The sequence below is a fragment of the Scyliorhinus torazame genome, chromosome 6, assembly GCF_047496885.1.
Source record: "Scyliorhinus torazame isolate Kashiwa2021f chromosome 6, sScyTor2.1, whole genome shotgun sequence".
Lineage (NCBI taxonomy): Eukaryota > Metazoa > Chordata > Chondrichthyes > Carcharhiniformes > Scyliorhinidae > Scyliorhinus > Scyliorhinus torazame.
Genome location: NC_092712.1, coordinates 272,894,714 through 272,907,454, shown reverse-complemented (window position 1 = coordinate 272,907,454; position 12,741 = coordinate 272,894,714). Strand labels below are relative to the sequence as shown.

Genomic DNA, 12,741 nt, shown 5'->3' with positions numbered 1-12,741 from the left:
ATTCTGGATATGAGCGAAAGTAACAGGGTAGTTATTATGGGAGACTTTAACTTTCCAAATATTGACTGGAAAAGATATAGTTCGAGTACAATAGATGGGTCATTTTTTGTACAGTGTGTGCAGGAGGGTTTCCTGAAACAATATGTTGACAGGCCAACAAGAGGCGAGGCCACGTTGGATTTGGTTTTGGGTAATGAACCTGGCCAGGTGTTGGATTTGGAGGTAGGAGAGCACTTTGGGGACAGTGACCATAATTCGTTAACGTTTACGTTAATGATGGAAAGGGATAAGTATACACCGCAGGGCAAGAATTATAGCTGGGGGAAGGGCAATTATGATGCCATTAGACGTGACTTGGGGGGGATAAGGTGGAGAAGTAGGCTGCAAGCGTTGGGCACACTGGATAAGTGGGGCTTGTTCAAGGATCAGCCACTGCGTGTTCTTGATAAGTATGTACCGGTCAGACAGGGAGGAAGGCGTCGAGCGAGGGAACCGTGGTTTACCAAGGAAGTGGAATCTCTTGTTAAGAGGAAGAAGGAGGCCTATGTGAAGATGAGGTGTGAAGTTTCGGTTGGGGCGATGGATAGTTACAAGGTAGCGAGGAAGGATCTAAAGAGAGAGCTAAGACGAGCAAGGAGGGGACATGAGAAGTATTTGGCAGGAAGAATCAAGGAAAACCCAAAAGCTTTCTATAGGTATGTCAGGAATAAGCGAATGACTAGGGAAAGAGTAGGACCAGTCAAGGACAGGGATGGGAAATTGTGTGTGGAGTCTGAAGAGATAGGCGAGATACTAAATGAATATTTTTCGTCAGTATTCACTCAGGAAAAAGATAATGTTGTGGAGGCGAATGCTGAGCCCCAGGCTAATAGAATAGATGGCATTGAGGTACGTAGGGAAGAGGTGTTGGCAATTCTGGACAGGCTGAAAATAGATAAGTCCCCGGGACCTGATGGGATTTATCCTAGGATTCTATGGGAGGCCAGGGAAGAGATTGCTGGACCTTTGGCTTTGATTTTTATGTCATCATTGGCTACAGGAATAGTGCCAGAGGACTGGAGGACAGCAAATGTGGTCCCTTTGTTCAAAAAGGGGAGCAGAGACAACCCCGGCAACTATAGACCGGTGAGCCTCACGTCTGTAGTGGGTAAAGTCTTGGAGGGGATTATAAGAGACAAGATTTATAATCATCTAGATAGGAATAATATGATCAGGGATAGTCAGCATGGCTTTGTGAAGGGTAGGTCATGCCTCACAAACCTTATTGAGTTCTTTGAGAAGGTGACTGAACAGGTAGACGAGGGTAGAGCAGTTGATGTGGTATATATGGATTTCAGCAAAGCGTTTGATAAGGTTCCCCACGGTAGGCTATTGCAAAAAATACGGAGGCTGGGGATTGAGGGTGATTTAGAGATGTGGATCAGAAATTGGCTAGCTGAAAGGAGACAGAGGGTGGTGGTTGATGGAAAATGTTCAGAATGTAGCACAGTCACAAGTGGAGTACCACAAGGATCTGTTCTGGGGCCGTTGCTGTTTGTAATTTTTATCAATGACCTAGAGGAAGGCGCAGAAGGGTGGGTGAGTAAATTTGCAGACGATACTAAAGTCGATGGTGTTGTCGATAGTGTGGAAGGATGTAGCAGGTTACAGAGGGATATAGATAAGCTGCAGAGCTGGGCTGAGAGGTGGCAAATGGAGTTTAATGTAGAGAAGTGTGAGGTGATTCACTTTGGAAGGAATAACAGGAATGCGGAATATTTGGCTAATGGTAAAGTTCTTGAAAGTGTGGATGAGCAGAGGGATCTAGGTGTCCATGTACATAGATCCCTGAAAGTAGCCACCCAGGTTGATAGGGTTGTGAAGAAGGCCTATGGAGTGTTGGCCTTTATTGGTAGAGGGATTGAGTTCCGGAGTCGGGAGGTCATGTTGCAGCTGTACAGAACTCTGGTACGGCCGCATTTGGAGTATTGCGTACAGTTCTGGTCACCGCATTATAGGAAGGACGTGGAGGCTTTGGAGCGGGTGCAGAGGAGATTTACCAGGATGTTGCCTGGTATGGAGGGAAAATCTTATGAGGAAAGGCTGATGGACTTGAGGTTGTTTTCGTTGGAGAGAAGAAGGTTAAGAGGAGACTTAATAGAGGCATACAAAATGATCAGGGGGTTGGATAGGGTGGACAGTGAGAGCCTTCTCCCGCGGATGGATATGGCTGGCACGAGGGGACATAACTTTAAACTGAGGGTAATAGATATAGGACAGAGGTCAGAGGTAGGTTCTTTACGCAAAGAGTAGTGAGGCCGTGGAATGCCCTACCTGCTACAGTAGTGAACTCGCCAACATTGAGGGCATTTAAAAGTTTATTGGATAAACATATGGATGATAATGGCATAGTGTAGGTTAGATGGCTTTTGTTTCGGTGCAACATCGTGGGCTGAAGGGCCTGTACTGCGCTGTATTGTTCTATGTTCTATAATATAATAGGAATGCTCGTGTCTTGTAATATTCTCTGAGATTTATTCCTTAACCTGAGACCTGACACTGAGAGAATCTTCACTGCAGTTAGCTACATTGAACGTACAGCTCCTTTGCTGAAGCAGAAATCTTTTCAATTCTTTTTTGTGGATTTTCGATCATTATATCATTCCAAAATTGTTAATAGAAAGCCAGGAAATACAATACTGCCTTGTTCCCTATTACAGTGAAATATCTCATGACACTGTAACACACAGGTGATTTTAATGTAGTGGCATACTTTCTGACAGAAGAGTTCAGGAAACAGACAAGCTGTAGACAGGAAGACTTGAAGTGATGGAAAGTTATTTTACAGTTCAGATAACTGTCAACCGTTAGTCAAGGCAGCACAATTTGATACTGATCATTAAAAAAAACTTACACATGTGTATGATGCCTGGGATTTGGTATCAATTGGGTTTTGTCTCAGACAAAGATAACTCATTAATAACCTTGGGGCTTGTTAACAGTCTTGAAGTTTAACCTGATTAATTGCTATGTTCACTGACACAGTGGGAATTGTGACAGCATTATCTACACATATACATGTGGATACTCGGTTCTCTATATACCTGGATACCGGCTGGGATTCTGGCGGGACCCGAAATTTCCACCTGAAGTCACCTTTGGCTGGTCCATCAGATTTTCAGTCCCATCTGCAGCAATTCCCGCCATGGGAAGTGCTGTCCAAGTTGGTATAATGGCTAGAGCTAGAAAATGTTGTCTTGTAAGTCTGCAGCTACTTTTGAAGGTTACAGTGTTGGCCTCTCAGGAACATGGCTATCCTCATGTCTGAAACACGTCAGCCTTCAAAGGCTCAACCTGACCAAACATAGTTGCAATGTAATTGGCACAACTGATTTCCTCTAACAACAAAACTCTTAAAATTTCTCCAGGTATGCATCCATGGTATAAGTATGTTTGGGACTCCATTAAAAATTTGCAGAGCCTGATTTTAACTCATTCAAAACCCACGCACATAAACGTAATACTAAATACAATGGCCGGGATTTTCCAGTTAGACCCATGGCGGGAATTGCCTTATACTACACCTCCCAAATTTTTATCCAATATATTTACAAGTTATCCCAGTTTAACCCATGTATTTACATCATTGCTACTACCCCATTCCCCCCCCCCCTATAGCATTTTAGTTCATATGTTCAGATAGCCTGGAGATATTACAACCCTTCCATATCTTGTTCTCATCACGGTCGGAGGAGTGGTAATCCCTGGCTACCATCCCTGGTGTTAATTTCTTCAGCAGAATTGGTGGTTGTGTGTGGAGTTTTCTGCCCATCAGGTGTTGGGATGGGGCGAGGCCACATTGCAATATGGTGAACCTGTGGGTTAACAGTGCTGTTTAGAAGTCTTTGTTCATTTTTAGGAGGGCTTTTATAGTGCGGACCCATCCTTCGGCTTCCTCGTTTGACTGTGGACCTGTTGGGGAACTGGTAAGATGGTGGAAGCCGGATGTGGTGGCAAATTGGGCCATGTACTCATTTGAAAATTGTGGGCCGTTATTGGACTCGATCTCATCTGGGATTCCGTGCCAGACACTAATATTACGAAAAACATCTAATAGAGACGTGATCCATTTGACAATGTTCTTCACACATGCTAACACCTCAACTGAAATTGGTTTTTCCCCGTATCCTTCTTCAAGGCAAAATTTAATTCTAATAGCAGCTGTGTGTCTGACTGTATTAGTACTGAAGTGATAGCCACCATTCTCACCTTTTGTTATTTACAAGTTGGAAATTTCTAATAAAAGTCTTCACTTTTAACAACACATTTTAATTGATCATTAATTTTGAAATGTCACAATGCTGAGATTGAATAATGCAGATAGTTAGTAGACCATAACTTCAAAATTGGGGTCCCTAGTTTGATTTGTCAGTGATGTGTAGCCTTATCCCTCCTACAGGTGCAGTGTCTCAAAACCAGCAAGCTCGGGATTGAGTCTGCAGATTTCGGATTTGCCAGATTTCATGTCAGGTGGTTTGGGTCAGGCCTTGGTCAAGGGTTGCTCTGACCACTTGGAGTGTGGGAAAAGATGGGCAGGCAAAATCAACAACTAGTCAGCATGCAACTGTGCTAATGCAGCACTTATGAAGACATATTTTACTCATCTAATAAATGTTAAAATTCATGCATGGCAGCTTAAAAATGTCTGGTTTTCGGAAAGGCGGATTTGAGGCACTATACTTGTATCATCTTTTAAAGATGCCGATATTAAATTAGTTTGATGGGAAGACTTTGCAAAATTAAACTGCTCACAATTTGTAAACAAAGTTGCCAGACACAGACAAGCAAACAGTGGGTTGGAAAATAATAAAAAATGGTAAATGTAACATCTCAGTAAGACCTGCACTGTGAATTTTTAAAAATATTATTTTTATTCAAAATTCACAATGCAATGGTGTAAACTTGGCATAAGTATTGCAACAGAGTTTGCAAATGTCAATAAGCTTCATCTGCATTGTGCCGGTAAGACCCATACTGGAAGGAAGATACATTGTAATAGGTTTGACTGGTGAAAAACATCTAATCAGAGCCCGCATATCAGACACATCTATGCACGTGCAGTTATGCATACTCTACATTGACTATGGGTGGTGGGAAAATGTCCAGGAGGAACCCATTGTTATTCAAGTTGCCAGATTCGTATTAGCGTAATGAGGGAATAAAGACCATTGTAGGAAAAGGCAAGGCACAGATGTATACCATAGCTAAACTGAACTAGTAAAAGTAATGGGTACAACAGGACAAAAGGAATGCTAATTACTAGAGCTATGCTCAGTTAGGTGGTCTAAGTTGGACACTTTGCAGGGGTGTTAAAATTAATCAAAGGAGTGAGGGGCTTGAGAAATGGGAGTGATGAAGGAAAATAAATCCCAGATTCCTACCAGACCCACTATGTCTCTTCCTTTAAGTTGTACCTTATAGCCCAGCTCTTTGACTAAACTCTGTCAGGTGCTTTAATATCCTATGTGGCACAGTGTCATATTTAGGCTAATAATGCTCCTGTAAAGTGTCTTGCATTGTTAAACAACATTTAAGACACTCTGTAAATGCAAGTTGTAGTAGTAGCAGACAAAAAAGTATAGGCCATACTTGTTTCGGTGATGAGTTAGAAAGTAGAATTAGTTAACCATCTAATAGCAGCACGGTAGCACAAGTGGATGGGCAGCACGGTAGCACAAGTGGATAGCACTGTGGCTTCACAGTGCCAGGGTCCCTGGTTCGATTCCCTGCTGGGTCACTGTCTGTGTGGAGTCTGCACATTCTCCCCGTGTCTGCCTGGGTTTCCTCCGGGTGCTCCGGTTTCCTCCCACAGTCCAAAGACGTGCAGGTTAGGTGGATTGGCCATGCTAAATTGCCCTTAGTGTCCAAAAAGGTTAGGAGGGGTTATTGGGTTATGGGGATAGGGTGGAAGTGAGGGCTTAATGTGGGTCGGAGCAGACTCGATGGGCCGAATGGCCTCCTTCTGCACTGTATGTTCTATGTTCCATGGGCAAGGGAACATCTTGCGAATAGTGACCATATGATTAAATTTGATATTCAGCTTGAGAAGGGAGAGCGATGAACCATGGTTTTACATTTCCGTAACACACAATTTGAAGGCATGAGAAATAAACTGTGTTGAACTGTTAATGGGTAAACCTATAGAAACAGTGGAAATATTCAAAGAAGTGTTTGTATAATAGAAAACTAGTATGCTGCCGATTAAAGCATAACCTCATTTTTGCAATTAAACAACCATGATCAAAATGAAATAAAGAGACAGTATCAAGAAGAGGTTTATGTACATGCAAGGGAAAATGGAAAGTCAGGAGACAAAGGGATCCAAAAAATGGAAGGAATACCAATGCTCACAGTAAAAGATGTTGTCAATATATTAAGAGAAAGTAGTAGGAAGTGTTATGGACCCATTGAAGATTGATGCAGGTGACACTATATTTGATAATAAGGAACTGGCAGACCTGCTAAGTGAATATTATGTGTCCAATTTCACAGCAGAGAAAGAAGACAAAATACTAGCAGTGGAAGGGAACAAAACACATGTAAAGGAAAGGAATTGATTGCAATAAACATTTGTTTGTATAGTGCTCCTTCAAGGATGTGCAAAGCAGGCTACATTGAATCCTTGGGGGCAGAGAGCACCGCTGGTTGCTATCAGAACGGGTTTCTCTATTAATATCAATAATAAACCCATGCAGGCTGTGCAGATTGCAGCTTGAGGTGCTGCCTCACCCAGTGCATTCTACATAGTTCATCATAGAATCAACAGTGCAGAAGGAGGCCATTCGGCCCATCGGGTCTGCACCGGCTCTTGGAAAGAGCACCCCACCCGAGGTCCACACCTCCACCCTATCTCCATAACTCAGTAACCCCACCCAACACTAAGGGCAATTTTGGACACTATGGGCAATTTAGCATGACCAATCCACCTAACCCGCACATCTTTGGACTGTGGGAGGAAACCGGAGCACCCGGAGGAAACCCACGCACACATGGGGAGAATGTGCAGACTCCGCAGACAGTGACCTAAGCCGGGAATCAAACCTGGGACTCTGGAGCTGTGAAGCAATTGTGCTATACACAATGCTACCGTGCTGCCCATTTTATGTTAATACGACACTACATGAACTAATTTTTAGCCCATTGGATTTAAGTTAGAAAAAACGGTAATGCGGAAAGTAATAGGGCTTAGGCTAGTCAAATTTCCAGATCGTGATGATTTCTGCCTTGGGGTATTTCAATGTAGGTGAGGAAACAACTGATTTTGTGGGCAGCACGGTAGCACAGTGGGTAGCACTGTTGCTTCACAGCTCCAGGGTCCCAGGTTCGATTCCCGGCTTGGGTCACTGTGCAGAGTTTGCACGTTCTCCGTGTCTGCATGGGTTTCCTCCGGGTGCTCCGGTTTCCTCCCACAAGTCCCGAAAAACGTGCTGTTAGGTGAATTGGATATTCTGAATTCTCCCTCTGTGTACCTGAACAGGCGCCGGAATGTGGCAACTAGGGGCGTTTCACAGTAACTTCATTGCAGTGTTAATGTAAGCCTACTTGTGACAATAAAGATTATTATTATTATTAATCTCCAAAATCTCTTCAGATTTGGGAATTGCACCTTTGGATTTGAATATTGCCTACGGGCGGCGCAGTGGCACAGTGGTTAGCACTTCTGCCTCACAGCACCAGGGACCCAGGTTCGATTCTGACTTTGGTTGACTGTGTGAAGTTTTCACTTTCTCCTCATGTGTGTGGATTATTTCCGGGGTGCTCCAGTTTCCGCCCACAGTCCAAAGTTGTGCAGGTTAGGTGGATTGGCTATGCTAAATTGCCCATTAGTGTCCAAAGCTTAGGTGGGCTCATGGGGTAACGGGTATAGGGCGGGAGAGTGGGCCTGGGTTGGGGGACTCTTTTGGAGGGTCGGTGCAGACTCAATGGGCCGAATGGCCATCTTCTGTACAGAAGGAATTCTATGTCCCTCCATTATTGAAGGGAAGGAAGGAGTGACCAAGCATTTACGGGTTTTTAGCTTCATAAAAGTTGAGGGTAAGTTATTAAAATCTTTCAGAAACAGAGTGACTTACACTTGGACAAGTACGAGCTGATCAAAGTGAATCAATCAGATTTATGAAAGGTCATGACTATTTTGATTGAATTATTTTAAGGTCACTGATCTGATGGATAGAGGTGATTCTATGGATGTTGCCTATTGGACATTTGATAAAGTTACACAGAAGACATTTAGCAAAATAAATGCATGGAATTGGAGTAAAAACAAAATACTGCAGATGCTGGATATCTGAAATTAAGACAGAAAATGCTGGATAAACTCAGTAGGTCTAGCAGCATCTACGAGAGCAACAGAGTTAACATTTGAGTCCAAACGGACGCAAAATGTTAACTCTTGTTTCGCTCTTCTCGGATGCTGCCAGACCTGCTGAGTCTTTCCAGTATTTTCTGCTTTTATTAGCATGGAATTGAAGATAGCCTTGTCACATGGCCTTGGATCGAGATGGACAATGGGAATAAAGGCGATGCATCCTGATGTGAACAGTGGTGTTCTCCCTGGGTTTATACTTATGCCTCTGCTTTTCATCACAGATCTAAATAACTTGGATGAAGGAATAGAAAATGTGTATCCATGTTTGCACATTGTACTTTATTAAACTTACCTGGTAAAAACGCTGCTTCTTTGTATTACTCATCCGCTTGTTTTTCTTGCTAAAGATACAATACCTCTTTGTTTTTACTTTCCATATCTGAAATCAGCATTTTAGGAGTTATCTGAGGTCTGGTCCAACAGTGTCTTCCCAACCCACAAGAGAAACGAGAGCCAGGTGCCGCAGAGATTTTTAAAAAGCAAGAAGCAAAGAAAATGCAATGATATTCTTACTGTTCTAAGACAATACAAAACAGATTCCAGTATTGAGTTCACACCAAAGTTAACTGATGCACAAGTTCCACACATCAGCCTCAATATTTTAACACAACAAAATGAGTAGTCCTTTGAGACAAAACCAGTGGGTTTAACTCTTCATTACCAATGAAAAATTACCATTTTTAGGAGCTCTGGCTTATAATTTACCAGTTGGTAGTTACTCTGTTCAAATTTTTGGCAAAATGGAACATTGCATCTTGTTCCCAATTCATATTTTCAGTACCCTGCACCTATTATAAGTGATATGCAATGCCTAACTTTACAACTACTTTATCAAACATTAATAATATACCACATGCATATCACAGACATCTTACCGTAGAATCATATGGGGTATAGGACTGAAACAGCTGGGACAGCACCCTGGTTCTCTGCTTTTTCTGAAAGAAAAAAACAACAACCAATATTTAGAAATTATCCAACTAAAGAATAGTATGATACATCTCTATAGACTATTTCTGATGATTCATGCACACGATTGGCGACCAGGAACAACAAATCCTGCACTAATAGTACAAATACTTAAATTCCTCAAATCGGGTTTCTGTTCCTGCCACAAATGCAGAGTTGTGCAGCAGAACTGTAGTCCCTCCACAAACTTGACATCATCCTCATGAATCCCATGTCCAATCTCCCACCAGGTCCCATTCACCCATTACCTCTGTACTCGCTGACCTATAATGGCTCTTAATTAAGCAATACCTCAATTTTAAAATACTCATCCTTGTTTTCAAATCCCTCCACTACCTCACCCCTCCCTACCTCTGTAATCTCAACCTGCACAACCCTCCGAGACATCTGCGTTTCTCTAATTCTGGCCAATAGAGCATTCTTGATTTTAAGAGCTCCACCACTGGTGGCCATACCTTCATCTTCCAAGTCTGTGAATTCTGGAACTCTTTCTTCCCTTAAATTTACTGCTTTGGCCAAGCATTTGGTCATTCACTTTAATATCTCCTTTGCATGACTCAGTGTCAAAGTTTGCTTGTTTATTACGTCGGTGGCATATATAAATACAAGTAGTTGTTGTTGTAGTAGTAGAAGTCTAAGAACTGACTCCAAGAATGCATTAGCAGTGGAGGTTTCAAAGCAATTGGAAATCACTTTGCTCATGGATGTTCCTTTTGTGTTCAGTACCATTGTCTGTTGGTTCCTCTAGTACATGGAAGGCAATTATGCCCCTTTAACAGAAATTACCACTTGATTACCCCCTAACCTTCCAGGTAGATTACAATTAATTGCAACGGGACAAAACATTTTCTGAAATGGTCCGTACATTCAATATGGAATCCACAATCAAATCCAAAACTATGGGCAGAATTTTAACTTTTGCACTCGCTGGCAGAGAGGAAAGCCAGCAGATCGGAAATCTGAAAGTTTATGAAGCAGGTTTTGCGTGCCTTTAGAATACAGCAGCTGCGGCTCCATCCTGTTTCCAGCTTTCCTGACCAATCGCAGTGCATCGGCGTGATCACAATTTGGACCCGAGTGTTCAAGACTCTGTTTAACGGGACCCTGCAAAGCGACAGAATTGTTCCATTCTACAATTGTCAGGAGGCAGTATGTATACTGCTGGAGTATCAACGTGGGAAGATTGCCACTCCACAACCCTAACCCAGTCCTCTGAGGTATCCCTGGAGCTCATGCAGGAAGAGGCCAGCTGAAACCAAGCTGGCACAACTGCAGAGTTGTGCAGCAGAAATGTGGTCCCTCGCTCATGGATGCAGTTCCCATTTGAGTTTCAGTGACTCTGCTGGTGCAGGTATGGTGAGTGATATGTGTCAAATCTCTCACTCAGCCATTCCCAGCCTCATCTTGCACAGTAGTACTCGGACCAATACACCTTGCAGCTTCATCCATTCCTCTTTCTCAAGGCATCTCTTCACATCCCCATCTTAAGGGTAACCATCAATATGTACTCTCATCTAATTCACATCTTTAATCTCTCATAGATCCTTCAAGTATCATGCAGAAGTTGGCCTTGGAGGAAGACATGGACATTTCAGAAGAGATTGAAGGAAGCACTATCACACAACCGAAGATCCCGCTGACAGGAATGACTGGAAAATATTGGTCACAGACTTTATTCGATGGCTCCACTGTCCATCATCTCCATTCAATTCAGAAAGGAGTGAATTTTTTAACAGGAGAATACAGCTATTTTGAAAGATTTATGTTTGCAATAAAAGGCAGAAATATGAAACAAAATGGCACACACACACACTTTTCTTGCTACAGAACAACATGACTACAATGTTTTACCCATGACCGCAAGAGGATCCTTTGTCCACCTTTCATATTTATGTTATATTTTATACAATTACACAACATTGCTTCTTTGATATGTTCTTTTACTGTGGACAATTTTGGTTTCCTAATTTAAGGAGCGATATACTTGCATTAGAGACAGTTCAAAGAAGGTTCACCAAGTTGACTCTGGGATGAAGGGGTCGTCTTATGAGGAACGGTCGAGTAGGATGGGCCTATATTCATTGGAGTTTGGAATAATGAGAGGTGATCTTATCAAAACATATTAAATTCTGAGTGCGCTTGACAGGGTGGATGCGGAGAACTAATCTAGAAATAGGGGGCTTGTTTGAGAATAAGGAGTCTTCCACTCAAGACGTTATCCCCGTGTCTGCATGGCTTTCCTCCCACAAGTCCCGAAAGGCGTGCTTGTTAGGTGAATTGGACATTCTGAATTCGCACTCAGTGTACCGGAGTGTGGCGACTAGGGGAATTTCATTGCAGCGTTAATGTCAGTCTACTTGTGACACTAATAAAGATTATCATTAATCTTTGGAATTGTTTACCCCAGAGAACAAGGGGGGCCAGGTCATTGAGAATAGTCAAGGTTAAGTTAGGCAGATTTTTGATCTGTAGAGGTTACAAAGTGGAGTCAAAGCCAAAATCTGGCCAGCCATGATTTTATTGAATGGTGAATCGGGCTTGAGGCACCAAATGGCCTATTCCTGCTCCTCTTCCTTATATCACAGTCAAAAAACTCAAAAGGTTGCATGTCATATACTAATTCTAGCTAGTTTGAAAATGTTTAGTTTCCAGCTAGTGGGGAATACTGAACATTAGACCATTATTAAGAATTTTCTCATTGCTACAATTCATTTGTGCATAAATAACCATTTGCCCAATTTAAAATATGTATCTGATTAGTGTTATCACAACATTTCTGAACAATGGTTAATTTTAAAATTGGGTCAATCATGATCTGCAACAGCACAATTTGTAGAACAGGATACAGGAGGGCTGAATTACACAAGGCATTATATTCGCTGGCTCCCATGCTAAAAATTCAAGGGGCAACTCACCAAGGGGAACATCAGCGCCTTGCAGCTTTTTTAGGAAAATGTAGGGAGGGCCCTCTGAAAGCCCAGGAGGCCCATTAATGAAGGACCCAACCCCCACACATCACCAGCTCACAGAGGGTAATTTCCTAGGATCACCAGGTGCTGGCTTCTCCCACCACCAGTTAAAGCCCAGCAACTGGGATAAGGTATGTAAGTGGGAGGTAAGTGACCACTCAAAGGCCTCAATTGGCCTGCAGGTGGGCACGATGTTACCCCCACTGCTGGTATAATTGCAATGTGGCAGGAGTGGGTGGTTGACGGGAACTGAATGCCTCCTGTCTCATAGATTTAATAAACCCCCCACCTTCAAACTCACTGGTGGCATGGCGTAAATTAGTTCAGAAATTATGAAGCATATGCCCTGGAGCCATGCAAGTGACATCAGCAATGTTTGAACAATACGAGTGAAAA

General features: G+C 42.6%; 1 protein-coding gene across 3 annotated transcripts in view; it reads right to left on the bottom strand.

Moving 5' to 3' along the window:
- Positions 1-12,741, bottom strand: part of cdkal1 (CDK5 regulatory subunit associated protein 1-like 1) — a 979,997-nt gene that overhangs the window by 190,040 nt on the left and 777,216 nt on the right. For all 3 annotated transcript variants that reach the window (XM_072509703.1, XM_072509704.1, XM_072509705.1), the window contains one exon: positions 9,283-9,345. In XM_072509703.1, coding sequence (XP_072365804.1) covers positions 9,283-9,345 — 63 coding nt within the window. The remainder of the gene's footprint in view (positions 1-9,282; positions 9,346-12,741) is intronic.